The sequence below is a fragment of the Empidonax traillii genome, unplaced genomic scaffold (assembly GCF_003031625.1).
Source record: "Empidonax traillii isolate 1590-97213 ecotype Southwest subspecies unplaced genomic scaffold, ASM303162v1 scaffold2:size4533513, whole genome shotgun sequence".
NCBI lineage: Eukaryota > Metazoa > Chordata > Aves > Passeriformes > Tyrannidae > Empidonax > Empidonax traillii.
In genome coordinates this window covers 3,803,971-3,831,315 of record NW_020955195.1, presented here as the reverse complement: position 1 = coordinate 3,831,315, position 27,345 = coordinate 3,803,971, and the positions used below count along the sequence as shown (strand labels likewise).

General features: G+C 40.2%; 1 protein-coding gene across 5 annotated transcripts in view; it reads right to left on the bottom strand.

Moving 5' to 3' along the window:
• Window positions 1-27,047, bottom strand: part of PIGG (phosphatidylinositol glycan anchor biosynthesis class G) — an 80,443-nt gene extending 53,396 nt beyond the window's left edge. For 3 of the 5 annotated variants that reach the window (XM_027901964.1, XM_027902048.1, XM_027902126.1), the window contains exons 1-8: window positions 26,800-27,047; window positions 23,348-23,553; window positions 22,175-22,384; window positions 20,503-20,691; window positions 18,837-18,975; window positions 15,101-15,313; window positions 7,522-7,739; window positions 4,560-4,841 (exon numbers count right to left, since the gene is read on the bottom strand). In XM_027901964.1, the coding sequence (XP_027757765.1) occupies window positions 4,560-4,841; window positions 7,522-7,739; window positions 15,101-15,313; window positions 18,837-18,975; window positions 20,503-20,691; window positions 22,175-22,384; window positions 23,348-23,553; window positions 26,800-26,959 (1,617 nt within the window). In that variant the 5' untranslated portion in view covers window positions 26,960-27,047. Of the gene's footprint in view, window positions 1-4,559; window positions 4,842-7,521; window positions 7,740-14,130; window positions 14,647-15,100; window positions 15,314-18,836; window positions 18,976-20,502; window positions 20,692-22,174; window positions 22,385-23,347; window positions 23,554-26,799 lie in introns of those variants that run through there. The other 2 variants (XR_003573304.1, XM_027902244.1) reach the window with 2 other exon arrangements.
• Between the last annotated feature and the right edge of the window lie 298 nt (window positions 27,048-27,345).

Below are 27,345 nucleotides of genomic sequence, written 5' to 3'. Positions count from 1 at the left end.
ACAGTGTACTACAATTCCTGAACTGTTTCAATCATAGATTAGAAGAATATCGAAACTCACTAATCTTGGAGCAGGTAACAAGAAAGCAGGTGTAAAAAATACAAGTATCTCTGAGAGTCTCAGGTGCAAGTCTCACTTGTTTTTATGACTTACAGTTTATGACAGCAGCATATGTACTTTTGTTTAATAAGCAGGACCATGCAATATGGAGAAGACAACAAACACACTGATGCAAAAGCCTAGTTAACCCTCTCTGGAATCAAAATTTTATGAAAGAATGCAGGAGGTATAGTTACAGTTATCACCTATTCACAGCCCTTTCATTTCCTCTGTTGTTAAAGAATACACTACACCAAATTCACTTCACTTAAAAAAAAAAAAAAACAACCAACTACCCACAACCAAAAAAAGTCCCCATAAGGTTACACACAACATAATAGGGGGAAAAATATTAATAAACTGAAGAAAATGTCCAGGGCAAATCTAAATTTACTAGTATTTGAAATTTCTTTGGTACTCAAAAGACCACTCTGGTTTGTTTAGTACTCTATTCTGAAAAACAAATACCATAAGCTGGTATTTGGAATAAAAGGACAAGGTATTCTGCGCAAAGACCAAAGAGCATGAAATTCACAAAGCTGAGACAAGAACAGTACATGACTGAACTACAGAAAGTTTAAATTCCAATAATTCCATCATGCTGACCTTAAAGATCTTGGCTAACTAAATAATGAGCATGTAAGTATTATCTGCTTGAAGAGACAAAGGAATCTGAGATCCTCAATAAATGACAATGAGCAAGTCTTTGATATGATTCATCTTCTTTATAAGACATAACAGAAAATCTATGGAACGGTTGGTCTCTTGTATCTGGTTGCTGCAGCAACTGGTACGAAAACTGAAGAAGTGATGCTTTATCAATAAGGAATATACAAAACTCTCATGAAAACAATGGCACTAGTGTGAAATGTCCCAAGGTCAAAATCTGTATTTCCTGCCTGCTTGTCTCTCACAACTCCAGTGAAAAGAGAAAAAAACTACTCCTACATTCACATCAAAGGATTAAAATCCAATGCATTTACTGATAAACCACATTTCAGATCAGAGTTAAATCACTACGCAAAATCAAAAATTAGGTTGCAAATTACAATCTCATGAGCCTCAATAATCTAAGAAATTCTGAAGATATCTCCATCGAGGTTTTCTAAATATACTGGCAATCCCTTATACATGAACTGTGCTTTATTAGGTATGAGTCTGGTGTCATAAACAGTCTGACCTTAGAATATTTAAATTGTACTTAGTTCTTAGATGTGGTTTAAAGGCACAGAAATGCAGGTCTTACTCTGCTATTCACAGCTTGTCTTTCTAGCTGCTGAACAAGTCCAACCCTCAGGAACTCAGCAGACACTCCAGACACTGGAAGACCTGTATGATTCTCACTGATATCTCGGCAATCAAACTTAATAGAGAATCTTTTGCTCAGAAATTTATAAGTCCCAGGCTTCAAATCTAAGCATATGATCTCCCAAGCCAAGGCAGCTTTAACAACTGATGTACCAGCACTGGCAATTAATAGAAACTGACCTCTTGCCTTGTCTTTGAACATATCTTGCTGGCTCACAGAAATGCCAGTACATAAATGGTAAAATATGTGAAACTCTGACCAGTAAATTTTGAAACTTCTTCAATTTGAAATAAAACCTCCTGTAGTCTATCTTCTGCTCAGCTCAGCCAGACCCATCACAGCAAAGTACTGCAGATGACACTTGCTCCTACATTTTCAAAGCAGTTTAGGACCATTCTTGAAAGCTATCTGGTAAAGACAGCACCCAGTCACCTTTTTCCTCCCTCAAGTCAAAAAATGCCAAAAAAGTTTTAGGTGTAACTCCATAAAAATGTATCACTGTTCAATTAATCAAGAATATCACATAGGGCAGGAAACCCAAAAATATTGTAAGATGAATAGGGTACTTCAAAATAAACTGAAAGTGGAACCATTTCTTTATGCACTAAAAAACCACTGTAAGTCTGCATAATGAAAATTCTCAAGAACTGTATTTGACAAGCTCTAACTTTTGTGGTCTGGTTTCAAAAAAACTTAGTTTTTATTTCTATCAGAAACAGAGAGAAAAAACCCACAACTAGTAGTAGTAAATATGATACTTATGTCAACTACCAAGCAATTACAGTGAGGCTATGAACAAAAAGTTAAAATTTTTGATGATTTTTTGGAACTCATAAAGGGCTGCAGAACTATTTAAAGCCTTAAGTATCATTAAAAGAAGGGACTGGTGCTGCTAGAAACATAGCAATCAGAATATATAAATAACAGTCAGGAAGCAGATGTTAACACTGCCTGCACTGGTCTTCAGAAAATTCATGAACTTGGTAATCAGTTTCTATATTCAGCCACAGTGGGAAAAAAAAGGCATTACAAATGAGAAGCACTTCAGAGGAATCTTTAGAAGTGAGCGGAAACAATTTGAAGGAAAAAAGCTCTGAAGCCATTAACAGGAGAGCTTATCTTAATTACTTCTAAAATACCTACACTTTATCGTACAGCTTGAGCTTGGAAAAGGTTTTTCAGCCTTTTTTAACTGGCAAAGACCATGATTCAGGGCTCCACTCCTGCCATGGGATGATCAGGGCTTCACAGCCCTTTCAGAAGTGGGCCCCATCCACAGATTCTCACAGTGGAGACGCGCAGGTCACACACACTTGGATTTAGAGTTACTTTATCACAAGTGGTACTCCTAACTCACACAGAAGGCCCTCCAGGATCAACACAAAGCACACAAAGACAACCAGTTTCTCCCCCAGAGTCTAGGCATTCTTTTGGAAAGGGGGAGGAAATGTTAATCAAAACCAGGTCACTGATTTTATCCATGGCTGGAATGAAGCCTACCTGACTTTGACAAGATGAGATGCATATCCAGCAATCCAGCCACCTATGGAATAGGACTGAAGACAGGAGGACAAAAACATATTTCTACAAGTCTGAATACAAAGTCACGTCTGCCCTGATCAGAATTACTATTACCTTCACTTCATAAGAAATGTTTAAGCTTTCCACATTGTTAGATAAATCTCAAGTAGGAATATGATCACAGACAGACCTGGGATGGAGAATTGAGTATTTTTTATTTCTACCTGCCCCAGCCTTGAAGAAACAAACACACACAAAATCCTGGAAAACATTGCTGAAAACCTCCTCATTTGTGTACTATCAACTTGAAGCAGTTGATCCACTTCAGGTGAGGGTGGTGAGGCACTAGAACAGGTTGCCCAGAGAAGCTGTGGATGCCCCATCCCTGGAAGTGTTCAGTGCCAGGCTGGAGGGGCTCTGAGCAAACTGGTCCAGTGAAAGCTATCCCTGACCAGAGAAAGGGTTTAGAACTGGATGATCTTTCAGGTCCCTTCCAACCCAGGCCATTTTATGACTGGAGAAGAAACTTATCACCTATTGCAAGTGGTCTCAATGCAATTGAAGAGGAATGCCTGTAAATTTTATGCAGGTCTAGAAAGTCATCATATTTACATTCCTATTGTCTACCAAAATTTGAAAACCTTGTAACAAGATGGAAAAGAGCAAGTAAATGTGATATTTCTACAGAATATACTGAAGCATGAATTATTCCAATGCCGACGTCTACATGCATTCCAAGGCCATATTATTTTTCTTTTTCCAAAACTTATGTCTACCTCATTTACAATAAAATAAGAAAGCTAATAAGAACACTAAGCAGAACAAATCAGAAGTGGCAAAAGTGAACTAAGTCCATTTAAAAAACAGCGCATCCCCACTTAAACAAGGCCTGTGAGGAGAGACTGAGGGAGCTGGAGAAGAGAAGGCTCAGGGGTGACCTCATCACTCTCTACAACTCCCTGAAAGGAGGTTGTAGCCAGGTAGGAGTTGATCTCTTTTCCCAAGCAGCTACCAGTAAGACAAGAGGGCATGGTCTTAAGCTTTGCCAGGGGAGGTTTAGGTTGGATCTTAGGAAGAAATTCTTTACAGAGAGAGTAATCAGGCATTGGAACGGGCTGCCCAGGGAAGTGGTGGATTCTCCGTCCCTGGAGGTTGAATGTGGCACTGGTGTGGTAATCACAGTGGGACTGGATCAAGGGTTGGACTTGATGACCTCAGAGGTCCTTTCCAACCTGGCTGATTCTATGATTCTATGATCACTGGTGCGGGTTGTTGCAAAGTATATACATATTGCTTTAACTGCAACTGCAAAACATCACCGTATAACACAGAATTTGTAAACAGCATAACTGTTTCCAATCTCATGTAGTCAACCATAGAATATTTTATAATATTTACAACATTTCCTCAAGTAATGTCAAAATAAGCACTTCTGTGATCTTCATTGTGGCAATCGGTATCATGCCACAGTGAAAACACTGCACTTCAATTACAACTTTAAATTATTCAAATTACACTACAAAATAAAAATTTCTTTAGGCACTTAGAGAGAAATACTTAACAAAATTTTAACTGAAAGCACACCACGAAAAGCAAAACATTTTGAACCACAATTAACACGTGCTCTCACCTTCAGCGGAGGTCGGGAATTCTCAAAGATCTTTGCAATAGCAGATAAAATACCGCACATGAGTGCAGAAATCAGCATCATCACTCCAACTGCTGTTAGCCAGGACATACTGCAGAAATAGCACAAACTTTCTGCCGATGTGCATACAATGACATGAACTGCACACAGCATCAGACACATCAAATAAAACAGCAGAGAGAATAGTGGAGGGGAGAGGGGCACTTCAAATTCTGCCCGCTTGCTCAGGGCTTTTGGAACACTGAGCAAAAGCAGCAGCAGAACCTAGGGGAAAAAAACAAGAGAATTAATACTTTAAAAATTGGGGTTAGCTAAAACATACAGTGAGAATTCACACAAAAAAATCATGCTGTTGTCATCCATGGCACTCTGCTAGTACACATACGTCACCGAAAAAAACCCCTGTGAAGAACTATGCAGAGTTTTTTTCCCCAGTAAGATATTTCCATGTAAATGGGAGAATCCAAGATAGTGTTTTCATTTATTAAGGGCTTGGACACACCAGTTCCCAAATGTAATAAATTACCACTTACCTCCTCACCTGTGGTAACTGATAATATGTATGATCTTTATTCCCTGTAAAAGTAAGAGCTTTAACTCCCAACATCAAAATAGTTACTAAGCAAAAAAATTTGACCCATTATTTGTCGCCTGTAAATGCCTGAAGTTACATCCACTCTATCAAAAGCAATTTACCTCCTGTATGAGAGATACACATATACAAGATCCTGCTGAGTTAAACAGCTTCTCAAACCAGAGGAAGTTCTTCTACTATCACACAAGTGTATGCTGAATTTCAAGCTTATGAATTCTCCCAGTATTTATTTTTTTTACTTCTCCTCATCCTAATATGATTTATTGGTTTTACTTTAATTTTGCCCTAACCTGCGCACAGATCAGGCAGAATTCCAAGTTTTCTTTCAGGTAACTGCAGCAGTGGAGATGAATAATACAATAAAAATTTCTGCTACTCATGTACAAACCTTTACAAAAAATAAGAAACTTCAGCCACGCGCTAAAATCCTTTGCAAGCTGAACAGATGGAGCCAGGACTACACTGACCTCAATCAGCCTCTGCTAGGGCAAGATTAAAACAAATCAAGATAAAAACAGACTACTGCCAGCCTGTAATCTTTCACTATCACTTGTGAAGACCTCTGCCTAAATTTTTCCCACATTACAGTGAGATGCAGCAGACCAAAAATTATCAAATGCATTTCACTCATCTGTTGCTTCATCATATTCTACTCTACATTTCATTTAGTTATGAAAATATAGTTTCAGAGTAGCAAACTGGCTTGGGTCTTACATTTCAACATTTAAAATTAAAACAAACCCACTGATGGTAGGAAGGCACCAGTTATCTACAAAACTAAATTTAGGTCTTTTGAGAAAGTGCAGTACTATCAGTCCATGTCCCAGAGGTATCCTCCTCATCCAATAAACAGCATTTCTAGTGTGGTGTAGTTCAAAGTGACATGTGAGTTTCACTACTGCTATTTATTCAGCGAAGGTGGAAAATACGTATCAAAACAAAGAGATTTTGGAAAGCAAGGCAGTTTCTTGAGTATCACACTGGATAAAATAAAAAAACTCCAGCTGCTTTGCACCAAGTCTTGCAGTGATGCTGAGCACGCACTGCTCAACGAAAAAATTGAAAATTTCCATGGTTAGTAAGCTGCATGTGTCTTTGACAAAGGCCCATTGAGAATAATACCTAAGATTTGTTTTCTAGAAACAGTAAGCATTTACAAACATTTCAGAAGGTAAAAAATAACCCAGTGCTTCAGTTGCTCACAGCTTGAATACATAGGTTCCCAAAACAAAGGAACAAGAAAGAAATATGAGCACTTCAGCTTTGCACTGGACTTTGTCCACCTCCAGATCCTCCACCTGTAGAGTAGAAACAGAACCTACCACCTCATCTACCCAAGGACACAGTGGAACTCATCCCTTTAAGGTGATCAGCAGAGGGACAAACCCCACCAAGCAGTCTAACCACAAAGCCATTTCAGAAATACTCTGTATGCAAGGAGCAGAGCACAGGAGACAAGGCACAGATAATTGCCAGGACAGAGGGGACTCAAATATTAATGAGCTGCTCACATATTGTTATCTATTCCAGGTACTGAACAGTAACAGAGTCTTGTACAGCACCACATTCAAGGACTAAGTTAAGCTTCTAGTAGGTACCTCCATCCTAGGGAAAAATGCTTTTACTTACAAAAGTTGGCAATGTTGTAATCTAAAAGGTCAGCGCAAACTTTGGTACATATAAGTTCGGTGTCCAGGCATCCTACTCCTTCAGCATGGTTCTCAAAGCATTACACTATTTCCAGGCTTTTGAGGCTATTTCCAGCATTTGAGTTTTGCCCAAAAGATCAGTTGAAGAAATTCACTTAAAATTCCAGACATGGCATATCTTATCTTTATTCCTAAGGGAGATACAATGTGGCAACCCAACACCTCACAGCAAGTATTTATTTCAGGGCTCTATACTCATCAGTACAAAGAACAATTCCTGGAATTGTGAAAATTGTCCATATAAGGTATTGCCTGTTTTGAGCAGCTATACTCATAGATAAAGAGGAATGGGTAGGAATTTACTTGATAGACCTTTTTTTTTTTTTTTAATGCAGTAAAGCTACTCAAAAATAGAAGGCCAAGTAATATGGGAGAAATTTAAATTGTAGTAGATCTGCATATTTACTGTAACTAACTATACAAAAACATTAGTAATTCATATCAAAAGTACTCTTGAATCATTATAAAGGCCAGATTATTAAAAAGAGTATTAACCTCATCCAAGCAGAATGTCAGCCAATTCTAAGAATTCATACTTGGTAATTTTTAAGACCAGTAAGTGTATACATTAAATAGTCAAAACCAAGACATTTTTACTTTTGTACACTTAACCTTTTCACTGAAAGATCTATTTTCATACCTCCATAATGATCACAGTCCCCACCATCATCGAATACATGTCATATTGTGCCACTTGTTTGCTTAATGAAGAACTCAGAGTCTTGAGGGCCTCCAAGTATTGCTTCAGGACCTTTTTGCCAAGATTTAAGAGTATTTCTGAATTATTCCCCTCTAAATACAGTTTGATCCAATTACTGTGGGATTTTTCTGCTATCTTAAAATGTTCATATCCAGGATCTGGGCAGTGGGAGAAAAGAAAAGAAGCAAAAGGACGCATGAACAAAGGAGGATTAATTAGAGTTGTGATCTTATTTTTATATTTGCTTGTATAGTACATAAAAATATATAATTGCTATGGGGGTTGAAGCTTTTTTCAGACCTACAAAGTTATAGCATCTCCCTGTAGCAATACCATGATGAGCCAGTTACTCAGAATAAAAGCAATTAATCCCTAACTTAATAAAATGTCAAGGTCTCTAACAATTGACAAACTTATTTAAATATTCATTCACTTTTACAAAAAGTTTCCAGGACAAACAATTCAAATGCTTCAAATCCTGTTTAAAAAAATAAAAAATAAAAAAAAAATCAATGTTTTCCACTGGAACCACTCACTCTCCTGGGCATATTGTACAAGCTGAGTGGGAAATGATCACCTAGCTGACCTTTGGAAGAAACACCAAAGGAGACACACCCACTGCATTAGTTGATAGTGTAGGTTGGATGAGTGGATGGTGAGATGGATTGAGAACTGAAGGAATAGCAGAGCTCAGAGGACTGTAATCAGCAGCGCAAAGTCTAGTTGGAGGCCTGTCACTAGTGGTGTCACCCAAGGGTCGATACCAGGTCCGGTGCAGTTTGACTTGTTCATCAATGACTTCGGGAAGGGGCAGACGCATCCTCAGCAAGTTTGCTGACAAGAAAGCTTGAAAGAGTAGCTGATACCCCAGAGGGCTGTGCAGCACTTCAGAAGGACCTCGATGGGTTGATGAGACAGGCAGAGAAAAACCTTCTGAAATTCAACAAAGGCAAGTGCAGGGTCCTGCAGCTGGGGAGGAACTACCCCAGGCACCAGCACAGGCTGGGGGCCGACCTGCTGGAAAGCAGCTCTGTGGAGAAAGACCTGGGGGTCCTGAGGGACAACGAGCTGTCCATGAGCCAGCAGTGTGCCCATGTGGCCAAGAAGGTCAATGGAATCCTGGGGTACAGCAAGAAGAGCCTTGGCAGAAGGTCGAGGGAGGTGATTCTGCCCCTCTACTCAGCTCTGCCGAGGCACATCCAGAGCTGTGTCCAGTTCTGGGCTCCTAAGCAAATAAGAGACAAGGAGCTCCTGGAGCAGGTCCAGCATAAGGCTACAAAGATGACTAAGGGACTGGAGCATTTCTCATGTGAAGAAAGGTTGAGGGAGCTGGGCCTGTTCAGCCTCAAAAAGAAAAAACTGAGAGGAGACCTTATCAGTGCATACAATTATCTGCAGGGAGGGTGTGAAGAGGATGGAGCCCGATGCTTCTCAGTGGTGCCAAGAAATAGGACAAAAGGCAACAGGCAGAAAAGTGGAACACAGCAAGTTCTACCTAAACACAAGGAACTCCTTCTTTACTGTGCAGGCAATTGAGCACTGGAATGGGTTGTACAGTGAAGTTGCAGAGCCCTTCTCTGGAGATACGCAAAAGCAGCTGTCTGGACACATTCCTGAGTAGTGCTGTAGGGGACCCTGCTTGAGCAGGGAGGTTGGACTAGACAACTGTAGTATCCCACTCCTAACTTACCCAATTTGTGATTCTCTTTTTAAAATATTGATCACTAAGCGCAGTAAGGATTCACAATACAAATTCAGTTGACAACACATGGAAAGCAAGAGCGTAACTTTCAGAAACTTGCATCTCACTGAACATTATGCTGTGCATGAATATTCACATTTATCTGTGTTTCTTGCAAAAAATAAATATTTACTTTCACTTCAGATTAATAGTCCTTGCTATTTCCCTGCAATTTCACTTGAAAGTTACAGATAACCTAAGTGTAAAAGGGTCAATTTGGAAATTTTTATATAACTTGCAATTCTTCCCTTCTTAGCTAAAGGTGAGGTAGTACATTTGCTGTACAGTTTCAGGCAGTAAAGGTTAAAGCAATAACTGAAATAACTTTGGTGACACGAAGTCTTAAGTTACAGCTCATTTTCACTCCTGGTAGATGAGCAGTATATCAGACGTGGGAAAAAAACACTATATTTTTTGCTAAGCCTTTTCAGCAAAAGTACATTATTAAATCCAGAAACATTTTTAATTTTATTTCAAGTGAATGAAGATGAATGAAATATGTCTATTCACAATTCTTGTACAGTTATGAAAGAATTGTGCCTACCTCTTGTAAGTCTCTTATCATACAAGACGCTTTGTGATCTACTGAATTCAAAGGGGGCATTTTAGAAACCAACCTTTAACTCACAGTGTCCAGTCTGTTCTCCCAAGACTTCTAGCAGACTCCAAAGCATGCTGATCCTGTGATGCAGGAGGCTTTTAGGTATCTGCTAGAAAGTACAATTCAGCCAGCAGCAAACATTTACATATCAGGAGAGCTGCCAGTACAGGGATGATTTTATTTCCTTCCTGTAGTTCTCTGAAAAATGAATTCCCTGTAAAGTTTCTCTAACAGTATGTTTGAAATAAGAGTTAAATATTCATACTTTTGAGGACATCCATAAAGGATCATCTAAAACGAGCTTTAATCAAAATGAGATTTGACATGATACTATTTCATTACACAGAACACCAAAATGAGTTCAAGCCATATTTTGATACATAAATAAATTCCCTCCACATCTTCTGCTCCCGTTCTGCTCACTTGTCATGCTTCTTGCTCAGTCTCCCCCTTAATTTCTTTTAGCATTTTTATTTCATTCTCATCTACCTCTTTCCGTGTTACTGCCCACCAAACTCATTCTGCCCATGTTATGTAAGATGACTGTTTAGTCAAACCCACATATGAGTGAGTGATTTAAAGATCTTGCAGACAGGAATAAAGAACCACAGTTACCAAATTTCCCTTGAGAACTCCTATGATACCTGTTCAGTGGTACGTTTGTACATAGGAAGTATAAAAGAAGGGTCACAGGCACTAAGTGTTGGTAACTGGCAGGTAATACTGGCAGGTCACTCCTCCACGGGATACTTGTAAGACAAGTTAAACTTGAGGTAAAATCCAAAGTAAGCTTGCCCAGTTACACATTTCCCAAAGCACTAGCAATGGCTTACTTGCATAGTATTACATTGGCAATTTGTGCTTCATCCTCACTACCATCTGATCACAAGCAGATGGCTGTGCTTCACAAGCATCTGTTTGACAACAATTCCACTTAGTTACAGTCACAGGCAGCAATCACTTAAAAAGAGCTCTAAAAAAAGATTGAATAATGTAAAGGTGACTCCTGCACAATATATGTGTCCCAGTAACAGTCAAATTATTCCAATCAGCACATGCATCTAATAAAAGTTCAGGATCAGTCCCAAATTGAAAAGCGGGCGCTCATTTTAATAACAACATCCAACTTGTTCTCAGGCATGACCCTTCAGTCCATTGCAAAGTGCCTTTCAAAGAAACAGTCCTAGTTTATCCTTCCAGTGCACAGTGATAAGTTCAGAACATAAGGCAAGCACTGCTAGATAACCAAAGCTGCCCAGCTTACACTGAGGTAGGAACTTGCTAAAAAACCCAAAGTGTGTTTTTAGATACTTCTCCTTTCAGCTTCCTCATTTTTGCCAGCTGTTTTTATTCTCCTCTTTCAGACTTCTTCCTTACTTTCCAATGTCCATCTCTATCAGAAGAAACTTAAGGTCTGACATTAGCATTTATTAGTATGTTTCAAAAAGTTGTTTTTAAAACAATAAAGCCCTTAGTCAAGCTCCAAGTTTTTCATGTAAAATTTAATTTACTTGAAGATAGGTTTAAATGTGAAGATTCCTTTGTTATCTCAATAAATCAAAATCTGATTCCCCTGAAATGCTGTACTACCTCTTGGCCAGAGAAACCATGTTTGTATAATAAACACTAGGAGGAAAAAAAAAGTTACTGACCTGCCTTCATTCTGCTCTTTATTAACAGATATATTTAAAACACACTTGGAAGATATTTTTGTGTACTCTTCCAGTTTACTCCTAACACTGGAGCAGGTGAATCCAGGGAAGTCCACGGCTTCTTCATGAAACAGCTTATAAAGGTCATTGTGCCTTCCCATCTGACTGCGATTCAACTCAGTTGACATCTGACTTCATCTTACTGCATTAAAAAGGAGACTCATATTGCACCAAAAATGAATGTGTATGTTATGCTATAGCTTACAAAGGATAAAACTTTTCTTACTATGACTGATTCAGTCATCATCCTCATGGTGCTAATAGCTGGTGTCATAACCTCTGTGCTGTAAATCAAAATATTCTCCACAGGAATCCCATGTTTTCCCCTTCAGAAGAGCCTACTGCATTTGACCTAAAGAGTTGAGAATAATAATAATATCAAGGTTTAGGCTACCCTGCAAGTATCTTTTACTTTAAACTCCAATCACAGACATTTCTCTGAGCATTCAACTGAAATGTTATGATCCACCATTTGTTACCAGCTGAGAATCTGCGTTGGAAAGCTTGAACCTGCAGCAGCAAATGCAAGTGAGATGTCTAACTGACTTCTCTTCTGGGATTTCTTTCCCTCAAAAAACCTGGCAGCAGACCTTGTCTGTGGAATTCAGAAATTTTATGTCTCAATACCTGTCAGTACAACTCTGATGAGCGTCTAGATGTTCTACAAATAAAAATCAAAGGCTCTGAGCAGGATTAACTAAAGCAGATTGCTCAGATCTGTGTCCAGCCAGGTCCTCATTGTTTCCAGGCATGAAGTCTCCACAAGCTCTCTGGGCAACTCATTCCAGTGCTTGACAAAACTTACATAAAAAAAGTTCCTTTAATCCAAGCAAATTATTTTTGGGGGGACTACCAAACAGACACTGGTTCAATCATCTTTGTTCCCTCCCATCACACACTGTTTACATTGATAAGATCCTTGTTGAGTCTTCGCCTGTCTAAGTTGAACAGTCCTATCAGCTTCAGCCTTTCCATGACAAACACTTCAATCCCTTCATCAGCCTTCATGGCCATTCACTGCTCTCACTACATTATACCTGTGTCTTTCTTGTTCTGGAGAGCCCGTAATTATACACAGGACTCCAGATGGGGTTTTCCCACAGCTGATAAGAGGAAGGATTGACCTGCTGATGACTGTCCTCCTAATGCAGCCTTGCAGGCTATCAGTCTTATTTCCACAAGGGTGGAATTAATTGCTGGCTGGTGTTCAACTTGGTGACCCCAAGGACCCCTTGGTGGTTCACCACTGAGCTGTTTTCCAGTCAGGCAATACCCAATCTGTCCTGATGTATGGGGTTATTTCTTCCCAGGTGTAGGGTTTGGCATTTCCCTTTGCTGAACCTTAAGAGGTTCCTGCCAGCCCACTTCTCCAGCCTGTCAAGGCACCTCTGAGCGGCAGCAGACCCACCTACTGCATCAAACACTTCAACCAGTCATTTGTACTGTGTCCTCCCCTCGCTGAGGGTGCACTCTGTCCCATTGTCCAGGTCACTAATGAAGATGTTAAATAGTACTGCCCTGTGTGGACTTTGTGCTGCTGATCACAATCACATGAGCCCAGCAACTGAGCAACACTGCCCACTTACCTAGCCTGAACTGCAACAGGGGGCTGAAGCACCATATCAGCACCATGGATGATGAATATGAGGCTTCCTCTAGCTGTTAGAAAATCTACTAATTCTTCAGTCCACTGATGGGGCATCTGCTCCGTTACAGGACACTAACTTAGTCAGGCCCAATCTGCCCTTAGCAAAGCAGTGCTGGCCATGTCTAACAACCTCTCTTGCCTTCCATGTGTTTGGACATGTCTTCCAGGAGGATCTGTTTCGTGATCGTAGCAGGCACAGAGGTGAGGCTGGCTGCTAAGCAGTTCCCAGGGTCCTCCTTTGCAAGCTTTTTAAAAACAGGGCAATCTCCTCGAACATGAATCAGATTATGGAATATGAGCACTTCTCTGCAAGATAACTCTTTCTACGGGAATCAGACATGCATACATGTGTGTGTGTGTGTGTGTGTTTGTGTGCCTGTAGTGGGATGGGTGGGATGGCATTTATCTCCACTTAAAAATCATGCAAAACAAAAGGCCATTCATGCATGCTTTTAAATTACATACATTAGTCACTGAGTTAGGGACCTTTTCTTTAGTATTTCTACGGTCTGAAGCATCCACATCAATCAAACAACATTAAACAAACAGCACATAACTTTTCCCTGCCAATCTTAATCATACAGACCAAATCATTAAGCTACAGCCTTGCATATCTAGGACACTCTAAGAAAAACAAGACTATCTGTGAAGATATAAACTAGGAGCTGGTAGAAACTTCAGTCTGTTTCACCAGTGCCTGAAGAAATACCATCAGATGGAGTTTTGTGATAGAAATTTTCACCAACAGAGGCATATCCTGAGCCCCCCCAACAGGGCAAGTTCCTCACTTGACAAATGGGTTAAGAGAGGAAATCTGTGCAAAAAAAAAAAAAAAAAAAAATCAAAGTAGCTGGATCATGGGTCCTGCTATTGACATGTTGCTACCACAAGCAGCAATTTTGGTTGAGTTCCTGGACAGGGTTTAATTATGATTAGAAGCTGTGATGTTGAAAGATAATTGATTCTTGACCTACAGTGATTATCTTGCTAAAATTTACGTTGCTATCCACTTTAATTATTCATAGCTGCAACACAGCTCTGCATTCTCATCTGGTTATTTTAATGATTCAACAGATTATAAATCAAGTGACAAGCTTCACAGCCACTTTAATACATCTTCTAAGGTCTATGGTAAAATATTCTCCTTCATCCTCTGACTCAATTTTTTTCACATAATTATCATATTAACTTCTTTATTTATATTGCAGTTTGTACTGTGCTTCTTAACGAAATACTCCATTTTGCTAGATTGGGGTTATTTTTCCACTTTTTTTTATTCTTTCCTCCAAACACACATACATGAATGTATTTTTAATAAGCAGCTCTGCAGTTCTTTAGGTTCTCACTCTAAATAAACTCGTACCTAAGAATGAAATAAAAAGATAACTTACCCTAAATTATTTCCGAGTTTTACTTGAAGCATCTTTTTATTTAAACTAGAAAATTCACTCCGCTGTGCTAATTCTCCAAATAGCTCAGAGTAAGTGCCCTATGTAGGACACCTCACAAAGAGCAGTTAGGAAACCACTGAGATTTAACCAAACTGGCAATTTTCCTTTAATCTTACTCCTTCATCATTATTTCTGCTCTTTTGCCTACTAGGAGTATTACTGGTCATTAAAAAAACTATTCAGAGGCAGTGTATCAAAGTAAGTTACTGCAAAGGCTGAACTCGGTATCATTTCTCTGAATACTGCTCTCAAATGAATAGCTACTTCGCAGCTACTTTGCTATACTCTTGAATCTGAAAGTCCAAACTGTTTAATTAACAATCTTCTTTTAGGATCTACATGACACTTTTTGTACAGCTGGATTACCTTTTTCATAGGCAGGTGTATTCTCCTGCAGCAACCTGCTAAGCTGGAACCCGTTCAAGTGCACAAAACGTAGTTGTTCTCTCATTGTCTTGCCTTCGACAACTGGCAGAATAAGGTTCCCAACACTGTTTCTTGAAATTGGTAGACCAAGACCTACTGCCAGAGTGCTGGCTAAATCTGTTTGTTGCACACGTTCAGGTTGGGTTAGAGGACCTAGGATCAACAAAATAAAAGAACGGGTGGGGGGAAAAAAGAGAGAGGTATGTCAATGAAAGGCCCATTCTATTTCTCCAGAGACAGCTGGCACCTTATTAGTTTCAAAATTTTTTCATTGCTGTTAGCTCAGCTATTTCAAGTGGTCTACAGAGAGCTGACTGATCTTTTTTCAGCCGCTGTCCTCTGCTGCTGTAAATCCAAAATTTATTAAATTCTCAGCCAGTATCACTCTTCAGTGCTAACAACTCCTGTAAACACAACATGAATGTTATGCAAGTAAGAAAACAGATGGTCCAGGAGATCACCTTAACATCAAGTTGCAGCCTACATCCTCAGAGGGTTTCATAACTTTTACATTAGAAAGAGCAGGAAGCACTACAGCAGACTAATTTAATGCATGAACAAAGAAAGAGAAACTAAAATAATGTTGACAGCATTCTAGAAGTTTCTCAATATAATGACAACAGCTCAAGATTCAATTAATATCAGGTTGCTAGGCAAACAGAATTAGAGATCAGGTAAAGAATGCTGAGGCTCAAAATCTGCAGCTACGTGCAGGCAGACTCAGTGATTTTTAAGGAGTTCTGTGCAGGATCCCATTAACTTACTGCAGTTATCAGGATTAGCCTTCAGTCCCACAGATATCTGTCCACGGGAATGACTTCACTAACATAAGTAACCTTTTGTTTAAGATTGCTGAGCCAATTGTTCCTTTGCATGTTGAACTAGTTACGTAGCAGTGTTTTTCTATGATGCTTTTATTTCATCCTCTTTGTAACTCCAGGCACTGTTTTAACTTAAGTAGACTACAGAAAGAGTTCTATATACTCTTTATTATTCTCAAGGCTTCCCCTTAAGAGCATTAGAACTTCTCTCATTTCTCATCTATCTAGCTCCGATTAATCCCATATTTGTACGGAATGCCATCCATAATCCGTAAAGCCTCTTTGCATGAGTGCCTGTATGTCAGCAGTTTTCAGATTTTATCTTTAAAGGCAAGCACTTAACTGGTTAAAAAAAGCCAAACTACCAACTGCATTTAGCCAATCATGGGTGACGCATCCCTGTGGAAGGCTATACGAGTAATATTCTGACAGCATACTAAATGCAAAAAGCCCACAGGATTACTATTTTGAGGTCTACCAAATTAACCACAGTACATTTTGTTTACCGTGGGATCATAAGGAGCAGCCACTAGAATCCCAATTACTGTGCCAGTGAGAAGTAAACTGCTGGATATTTACAAAGGCATAATTAAAAATCACGAACTCTATCCCAAAAGACAGGTGACGAGACATATTTCACTGCATTGTAAGAACAGCAAGTTTAGTTTAAACCTAACAGAAAGCAATCCCACTGAAAAGGAGACTGCATTTACAGAATATACACTCTCATGGCCTTGCAGTCAACACATACTAGTGAAATTCATAAAGCAAAAGCTTATCCAAGAGCTTTGGTCCACTCTTGACTTTGTTTTGTTTTTCAGGCCCAAGAAGAGTTCAACAAGTCCTCAAGCAGTGCTTTCAGTTGCAGTTGAATAACAGCTTTATAAATGACAGATAGAAAAACGTATTTCCACTGTGCTGCAGGAACCTCCAGCAAGATAAACAAATGAAAGTTCTGCAAACAGGCTTTAAAAGCAAAGAAAACAGATGGAAACGAGTAAGAGGCAGAATGAAAGGCAGAAGAGGCATTATGAGGAAGATATTCACTTCTGGTGTGAATACATTTCACCAATTCACTCAGTCAAGGAGCTTCTTTAGCACTACTATAGAAATTAGACTAAAGATACTCCACCACTCCATTTCCTTCTCCCCTCTTACCTTAAGCCATCTTACTTTTATCTTTCATTATTATCTACAAGTAGAAAATCAGTTTCAGAAACATACCAACTCACATCAATGATATAAAATCACCTACTTGGCCGATACAGTAAACACTCTCATGCTCCATATTCTTTCCGTAAGGCTTAGCAGTCAAGAGTTTTCACTGCTGTCACCTCTCACCCCTTCCCAAGAGCAATTCTTCCTCCTGTCTGTTAACTCTCAGTGTGAGAAACTGTCATTCATTTCTCTGCCCTAGCTGTCTGAAAGGGAAGAATGGAGGCCAAGGAAACATTCTGGTAAATGAAAGACAAAACTTAAAATCCACTTCAAATAAGATATTGCTTCTAAACCTATTCATTTACCAGTAGCCCAGGATCCTCACAACAGATCTTGTTAGCTCTCAACACTCAGGTAGGGCAGTACTGTAGAAAATTATCATCCAAAAAACACAGTTCTCTCAGTGGTTACAAGGCTTAACTCGTGGTTTCATCATGATATAGATGCCAGCTTTGGCTAAAACCAGAGTTTTGGGTCACACAGAATGGGCCTTCTACAGCCAGACAGCTGTAGAAGAAACCAAAGAACTTTTTGGGAAGAATTCTAGAGAAAATATAAATTAGAGTTGCCAGTGTGTTCTTGGCCTGGTTTCAGCTGGGATAGCACGGATTTTCTTCCTAGTATCTAGTACAGGGCTGTGTTTTGCATTCAGTGTGAGAATAATGTTGATAACACACTAATGTTTTAGCTCTTGGTAAGTCCCTTAGCCAAGGACTTTTCCATTTCCTGTGCTCTGCCAGTGAGCAGGTACACAAGAAGCTGGAAGGGAACACAAGTGGGACAGCTGACCTGGAATGAATAGTTTATACTACAGAGCATCATTCCCAGTACACAAACGGAAGGGAGCTGACTGGGAACTGTCCACTGCTGCTTCGGGGACAGGCTGTGCATTGATCAGCAGGTGGTGAGCAACTGTACTGTGCATTACTCATTTCTCTTGGGCTTTACTCCTCTCCCTCTCTTCTTTTCATTACAATAATAATTATTATAAACTACACATAATTATTACTGTTGTTACTGTTACAGTCATATATGGTAGTAGTATTCTCAGACTCTTAGGGTGCCCTATGCACTGGTATCCACTGGAGCCTTATACTAAGTGCCATGCAACCCCTCATCCACTCACACCCCCCATCCTGGCAGGGAGGAAAACTGGAAAGAAAAGGTAAACCTCCTGGGTTAAGATAAGAACAGCTTAATAACTGAAACAAATAAAATATAATAATAGTAACAGCAATGAAAAGGAGACAGGGAGGGGAATAAAACCCAAGAGAAAAAAGTGATGCACAATAATATCACTCCCCACCAGCTGACTGATGTCCAGGCCCTTCCCAAGTGGAGACTGGCAGCCCCCAGTTTATATACTGGGCACGATGCTCCATGGCTTAGCCAGTTCAGGTCAGCTGCCCTAGCTATGCTCCCTCATGGCTTCTTTTGCACCTGCTCCCTGGCAGAGCACGGGAAAACAGAAAATTCCTTGATTCACAGTAAGTACTAAAATTATCAGCATGTTATCAAAGTTATTCTCATACTGAATCCAAACCACAGCCCTGTTCCAGGTACTTAGAAGAAAATTAACACTATTCCTGCTGAAACCAAGACAGTTCTAAAAAAGGTCATGCTTCTTTGATCCTTACCACTTCTCTTTTCAAAAGCAGAGCTGATAAACAGCAGAGGTGTGTGCACTTCTCCTTCTGAAGAACCACCATGACTACCTGTTTCAGACATCCCATGATCCCCACAAACAACCAGCAAGTTGGGCAAAGGAGCTTCGTCCTGCAAATCACAGACGAAAATTTAAGTTACCGTACTAACATGATTCATATATATCACTTCACTATCTGTATCATTTTCAAACATGAATATGTCTCAAAGTGAATTTAATTTTTTTTAAACTTGCTCACAACACCTGGGGGGGATAACAAGAGCTGTCTGCAAATAAATGTTGTGCAATGATATTATTTTTTAAAAGTTAAGGCACATATTTACTAACACCTTTGTCAAAAAGTTACAGGAAAAAAAACACAAAGACCCCCCCTAAACTTAAAAAAACACTTAATTTACAGTCTCAAGAAACTCACTGAAAGATTAAATAAAGTTTATCACACTGTGGGAAGAAAATCAGGAGTCCAGGAACAGTAGCATTAACAGAGAAGTATTTCCCGCTTCATTTCTTCATTGAGTTTTTAACACACATGCTGAATTATTAATATGGCAAATATTAAAATAATATCAATGTAATATGAAAAATAATCCTATTCCTAATGCTCTCTAGTGTCTCAAGTGCTTTTGGGGTTTAAATCTGACAGGACTGATGTTAAACGATGCGTATGTTTCTGAATAAAGAGAAACAGAAGCATAAGTGAGGTCTGTTCAATGATTTTGAGCTAACAAATCAAAGATGTCATAAAATAAACAGTCAATCCACCAAAAAGTAGTTTGTTGTTATCTCTAGTTATTACCAGTACCTGTTCTACCCAAAAAGTAAAGTGCTTTTATTATTCCTGTATTCTAAAACTGAGACAAAGGCTTTCAGATGACAAAAGCAAACATACTATAAAACTGTAGCAAAACCACTCACTACAACATTCATGAAACTTCCACACACAGGATTTAACCTCTCTTTTCATACAACAGTATCTAATTTCTCTAAAAATACAACTGAAATTTTATGAGCAGCTATTCTGAATTGCAGTTGCCAAAAGCAAACATGAAAAAATACTTCGGGCCACCTGGAATTAGGACTTGGTACTTTAACACCCAGGCTGTCTAGGTAAGTGACAACCTGTATTCCCAAACCTAAAAACAGGTTCAAATGTGCTAAGCATAAGACAAATTTAGCATAAGACAAAATGTAGTTTACAACCACCATTTCCATTTGAATTTTTCAAGTATTTAAGAATTAGGTATGCCTTCACTACTGTAGATATTAAAGCCATTAACTATACACGCCCATTGCTCCTCCTGCTGAATCTCATTACTAGAAATCACACCAACCACCGTCCTAATTCACAAGTGGTAAAAGAATTTTGGCATGCATTCCTCTTGCTGCACACCAAGAGGGAATTATTTCCCACAGCTGCTCAGAGGAGGCTCTTAACAGATGTTACTAAAGTCAGCCAGTAAATCCTTACAAAATGCTACGCTGTAGTGTTAACTGGGGAATGGCCTGAGAAGGGAAGGAAAAGAACTGAAGAATACCCACTTTAGTCCAGGAATAAATGAGGTACCATCCCCAACCAGCAAGCATTTTGATGTCAGTCCACAACTAACAGACACTGATCCAAGAGGAAGCTACATTACCTTTGAAAGAAGAGCAATATGAATCTTCTTCAGTATGTTATCCATTTCACGAAGTTTTGGTCCCACTAATGGGCTGTTTGGCCCACTAATATGTCCAATATGGTCCAACCCCAGGTAATGCAGTATTAGGATATCCCAGTCTTCTCTCTTTAATACTCTATCCAAATGCCTGGTAACATTATCATCAACCTCAAAGAAAAGGAAAACAATTTAAAGGTAAAAATAACTTCCCTCTTGTAAAAAACATAGAAAAATTAGATCGCGCTAGCCATGAAAATTCTGTAGACGTCGATGAGAAATACAGTCACTCATGACGTTAATGAGAGAAAAAAAATCAGATTGATTAGTTCAATGTCAGATATTCAAATATATTTCTCTTGCAAAAGAGATTCTTCACCCCATTTACTTGTTTCTGGTTACGACGCATCAGATTACATACAAACAAGGCAAATGGGTCACAAAGCTTCTAAAGAAACTTAAAATTGTTTCAAGAAATTTTCACTCACTTTCATCCTTCACACTCCTGAATTTCTCACCTCACAAACTATCAAGTACATCAAGTATCATAAGTACAGGGAAAAGCCTCTGTTTAGTGCTTGTAATCGCAGGAGAGCAAAAAACCCACACTTGCTTTTTCAACTCAATTTTTGCTACTGTGCAAACACAAAAAGATTGCACTTGCTGTGAGTGAAAGAACTGGCAACATAGCGAGAAAGAAAAATTATCTGAAAAGTGCTATTTCGACCCTTACTTACCTGTTTTCCTGCTTAGGTTGACTGCATTTTTAGTTGCATATTTTCTCCCTGGACATTAAAAACCCTTACAATATTTCACACGCAACATCACTTCGCTGACTCTGGATATAACTACCAAAAAAATCTATAAAAAGCTGTGTGTTTAATGGACTATATTCAGATACATAAAGAGCTTGAGAGTCACATAATCACAGATACAGCAGCATATTTGCATTTTTCCATTCCATGATGAAGCTTTTGCAAGTCTTATTAGTGTAACCAGTTAGAAGTGTCTCCAATCCACATTAGACCTTTCTAATTTCCTTACACACGTTAATAAAATATGTCAGTAGAATGAGGTTTAACAAATCATAAAGGTTCAAAAATGAACTAAAATTGCCAAAGTTACTCTTCTGGTCTGTCCAGAGTAAGAATTTTCACAATTTGTTTCACTTATTTTCTATGCTCCCTCTTTGATAACATAATGAAACACTATTCCTATTGCAATTACAAAAGTGATGGAATATTACAAAAGTATGCCTCTAGGAGACCAAGATAATCTATTAATTGGGCCTCTTAAAGATGGCACTAACTAATACAAATATGACAGCAAACTGGATAGTGGAATTTTTAAAAAAGCAAGTGGTCTAACTTCCCACCACAAGAAGTTTTGTAAGAAAATCGCACCTTGAGGAAAGTTATACAGTAATACATTGATGGTTACTGCATCATCCATACACTTCCCACAGCATATGCGTGAAGGACTGAAACGCTTAGATCGCATGTGCCCATACCAAACACACATGTAAATCTAAATTCTATTTAATTGCCAGGTGCCTATTTCAGAACAAGTGTAGTTTCACTCATTCACTCTTAGAGGTTGCCACTGTGTGTTTGTATTCACTTTATTTACCTTGGGGTCATACAAAGCCTCTCACCTCTGTAAAGTCTGACACAAAAAACGACGTAGTTCCATCATATTCCACAAAGTGCTTTGGGAACAATTTAACCCATGTGTCGTCACCATAAAAGATTATTCTTTTTCCAGCTGCTTTTGCCTGCCATATCAGGTTGTCATCCAGCAGAGCTGGAGAATTGAGGTTCACCACAACATCAATGAAACCAGGTATGCTACCCGTCATCAAGGCCTACATGAAACAAGAAAAGAGACAACATTAAACAAGAACTTTCCAGAGATCAGAAGACAGTAGCAGTGTAAGCAGGAGGAAGCAATAAACCAGACGTTTTTTTTCTTCACTTTCAGTAAAGAAACATAACAAAGTAAAAGAACACAAGCCGCCCTGACACATAACCTCACCTGCCACAATACAGTGCTAGTTGATGTCAGAAACAAAAACTGCTTTACAAAAGGTAAAAATAATCCTGTTTTAATCAGTGGACAGCAAGATTACTTTGTGTGACTGAAATTTGCTTCACTTACTAGTCATTAAATCACCGAAAAGAGAGTTTAGAAGGTCTAAGTAAACTGACTCAACATTCAAAATGATAGCACATTTGAAACACTAAACAAGAAATGTCTAGGAAATGAAATGAAGTCCACCTATGAAGAGTTTCCAGACTGTCTCCCTCTCATTCTCTTACTGGTTTTCTAGTTGACCTACCGAAGATCACTCCCCCAGCTTCTTCAATGCAGAGGTGTCACTCAGATCCTGTAGTGACAAGCCTGGATGATCAAGTATTCTGATGACACCTCCACAATTCATCTTTTAGTTATGTGGAACTTCGCACAGTTTCCTTTTTAAGCTCTTCAATAACGTCCTTATGACAAAGCAATTTAATACTAAACTGGATTTTCTATCCAAGTTACAAGGACACAGAGAAATACCAATAAAAATGTTCTTGAATGGAAGACCAGCTTGACAACTGAGAGGTTACTGGTCTTCCCATGTCTACAAACAAAAAGATTATGCACTAGGGCATTAACCTCTGGGCAATGGTAAATCAGGACTCTGTCACATGTACTATTACAGCAAAGAGAGATTGCACTAACACAACAACACAACAAACCTGTCCTTTATGCCAACTCCAAGCACACAAAACAAACACTTCAAACTTTCTCAAAGGAAATGGAAAAAAACAAAAACATTTACCTTAATTCGAGGCATGGTCACAGTAGGAGGCTTTGCCTCAGCAACGAAGCTGTAGGAAGTCCCTTTCTCAACAACTTGTGTAGTATATGGCATGAACTGTTTCCCTTTGGATCCAAACACAAAGTCATCTCTCAAAGCATCTATCAGCACAATGACAACTTTGCTGAAAAGCGGTGCAGGAATCTTGGTCCAGTTAGAAACCATTCCTAAGCAACAAATACAGGGTACACAAAAGTCATTAACAAATTTTACCAAAGACCAGATGGAAGTCAAAAGGATACCTTCACCACAGAAATGAGTGCTTTCAAGTCCTTTCTTATTTTTACATTTGGAAATGAGAAATTGCAAACAACAGCCAATATGAAAAGCAATCAGAGGGTGCTTGGTTTTCAGGCTATCCAGCACAGGATTAACACAACAGGAACTCCAACACAGCATCTAGGAAGTAAAACAAAATTTGAATGGAATGTGTGATGTGAAATTGGGAAAACTGAGGAAAAGCTTTGAAATGGGAGAGTGTTCAAAGCAACAAGAAGGGGTAGCTGCTACCTTCTCTCTTGTTAATTCATTAAGGTTGAACTACATATATCTGACAGACTTTTGTTAGAAAAAAGATGCTGCATTGACTTGTACTAACACACAGTTTTGCACATCAGAACATAAGCAATGCCTCTGAATCAAATCTCACCATCAGGTAACAGGAAAATTACAAAGAAATAGACAATTTCACTGAGACTTGAAGGTAAAAGATCTGTGCACACTTGCCCCCTTCAAGGTAGAAGATTGCATGCCAGGCTAGTTCAGTGATGGCAGCTGCAGGGTCAAAATCCAATTCCAGAATTCCCTGAACATGGTACATGGGTGGGCGCAGCAAAATCCTGCTGTGCATCAAGCAGTAGGCAATGTCACACCTCTAGGGCCATCCTTCTCTTGCATGGACTTAATTCTGCCTGTAGCAACTCCTGATCTGCTTTGAGCTTGGTCCACATGGTGACATTTAGCTCTAGGCTCACCCTCTGCAGGTCTCATTTCTTTACCAGGAAAAAATACAGAAGGGTAAAATGGAAGCAGAATGGATCCTGCCCACAGACCTCTACTCAGACAAGATTGTGTTCAATCAACTTCTTGGTACATGCATTACATAATGTTAGGGGGTTTACACTCCTTTAGAATAAAGTTTGTTTCTGCATAAGCGGCTGACAATTTGGAGAGACCACAGATAATGGTGTGTCTAACATAAGAATCTCAAAAAAAAAAAAACACACCACCACAACAACAACAACAAAAACTCAGAAACTGCATTTTGGGTACAGATAAGCATCAATAAACTGACATTCACAGACTCATTACTGCTAGTGATTTTTCCAGATCAGGAAGTGATGAAGAAGGGGCACAGCAGGAATAAATCTCAAAAAACAACAAAATGCTAACTGCAAGCAACCCTAATTAAACTGATAATTTTGGTTTTCCAGGACTTGAATTATCAAGTAAAAGGCATGCTTTGGCTCTCCATGAAAAACAAGAGGGCACCACTGGTAAAATCTTTCTCATAATTTACTCCTATCCACTTGTTTAGTGAAAGAAAGCTTCCTGGACACCAAAAATGATCAGATCATAAACACATATACCCTACTCCTAAGTTCCTCCTGCAGTGTAATTCATCAGTAAGTCAAAGTACTGAGAAGTTCAAATGAATTTTGAGTCACAAACCATCTGAAAATACTTATTGTAAGACAGTGAAAGCAACACATTGTGCAAGTCTTGGCATGTGCCACGCTTATTTATGGTTACTTACTTAGAAAATAGTTACTTTAAACACAGTTGAATGTCTGCAAGAAGTGAAGAAAACCACAGGCTCTTTATCAAAAACTTCCCACAGTGATGTGCTGCAAGGATTCACTATTACAGCCGTCCCACAGGCAAGACAGCATGGAGTCAATGGCAGTCAGGACTCACAAAATGAAACATGCAGGAAATGCCGAGGCACTGGGGAATAACCTTTCCTGAATAGACCTAAAGTAGGTTGAAAGCCTTCTGCACCACATATTTAGTAAGCAATACCCTTCCTTTAGACCTTTTCGTCCAGACCATGAGATCACTGTGCAAGCAAACCATGACCCAAGGACTACAAAAAGTGTTCTTCCACTGCCACTCCATTTTTGCCTGCTACAACTGGCATTACTAGTGACACACCTAAACTTAAACTGCCTGTAGAGCCCTGAGGTGCACACTTACACTCTCCAACACAAACCAGTCCTTTCAAAAACCCAGTTTTCTGTCACCTCCCTCCCACCCAAGCAGTCTCCCTCTACATTAGTCTCCAGCCAATAACCACACGTGAATGCCACATTTCAGTCACAGCAGCCCATCAAACATCTCTGGCAGTCTTGGTAAACTCCAGTGAAAAAGCAACCTGCCATGCAGAAGAATCCACTCAGGTCTGTTACCAAATTTGACTCTTTCAGTGTTCCTGCTTAACTGGTATCAGCACATCACACTAAATTACACAACTTTCTTTTTCTTCCACTGTGTCTTGCAATTTAAGTAACAACTCAATGAGCCTTGTGGGTCCCTCCCAACTCAGAATATACTGTGATTCTGAAAAAAAAAAAAAAAGTTACATACTTTAGAAGAATAAAAACAAATAACAAGCAGCTGAAGACCCAGTTTGGCAGGTACAGTCCTCTTCCCTAAAGTTACTAAGTTCATAAGTAGGTGTCCCAAGCAAGAGCTTTGTATGAGCAAAATAAATTCTACTCGATTCACTGCCCACTGAACCTGAAGTTTCACCCCACAAGCTCCAAGGTAAAGAACACTCCTTCAAGTGCATAGTCCTCTTCTTCACATTCCTCTAATACAACCTGTGACTGGACATATAAGAAAGTTATACTATTAACATGACCTCCACCGACTCCTCATTAAAAAGGTGCTGGGAAACTTTTTGTCCACTAGTTCAGCTGGGGAATAGAGCAGGACCTGTAAAGAGGGTGATTTCACAGAAATGGCAATGGGACAGCAGTACTGTGCACGTTGCAACGTGCATTGCTACAGTCACTTTGTCACTACTGAGGTCCTGAAGTCCCAGCAGACAGGATGGTTTCGGGGACAACACAACCAGAGAGTTAACAGGGTAAGCACTCGGGCGTTTTAACTGAGAGGGCATCATTTAATGCAGACAACTTGCCATTAAACAGGAGAGGTATGACGGCAACATCAACGTCAGGGAACGGGGAATAAAAGGGTAGGAAAGCAAGCCCTTCAGGGATTTGACAGCTGACGCTGTAAGCTTTTTGCCACCGTGAGCAGATGCTGCTGGCAGTGATCGACAACTACATGGAAACCAGCTAAGTTCTAAACTACTCCGGAAGCAGTTGTGGAAGCACGAAGGCGTTTCCAGAAAGGTGTCCCACGGCACCGAGGGAGGGGGCGCGCCGGGCGGCTGCTCGCGTTACCTGGGCCGGGCGGGGCCGGCTCGGCGGGAGGGTCCGCACGGGCCTCTCTGCGGGGCAGAGACCTGACGGGCACCGGGAAGAAGCCGCGGAGGAACAGCGCGACGCCGAGGGCCTGCACGAGGAGGCAGGAGGAGGCGAACACCCCCGAGCGCAGCCGCATCCTGGCACGGCCCGGGCGGCAGCGCCGGCACCGGCCACAACCCGTCCCGGGCGGTGCTGGGGGCGGCTCTGAGGGGCAGACCCGCCCGCGGCCCAGCCCTGCCTCCGAGCCCCGCCCCCAGGCCCACGCCGGCCAACCAGCGGCCACCGCTCGCGCCCGCCGGGCTCCGCTATTGGCCAGCGTCGACCCCGCCCCTCCGCGCGCGGGAGGTGTCAACGCCGGGCCGGAAGTAGAGCCGCGCGCACCGCCCCCTCAGCCCCCAGCGGGGCTCCCGCCTCCCCATCCCAAATCCTTATCCCTCATTCTTATCCCACCCCGCATCCCGGACCCGCGTCCCACCCCCGCGTTCCGCACCCCACTCCGTGTCCTACTCCTTGCGACCCACT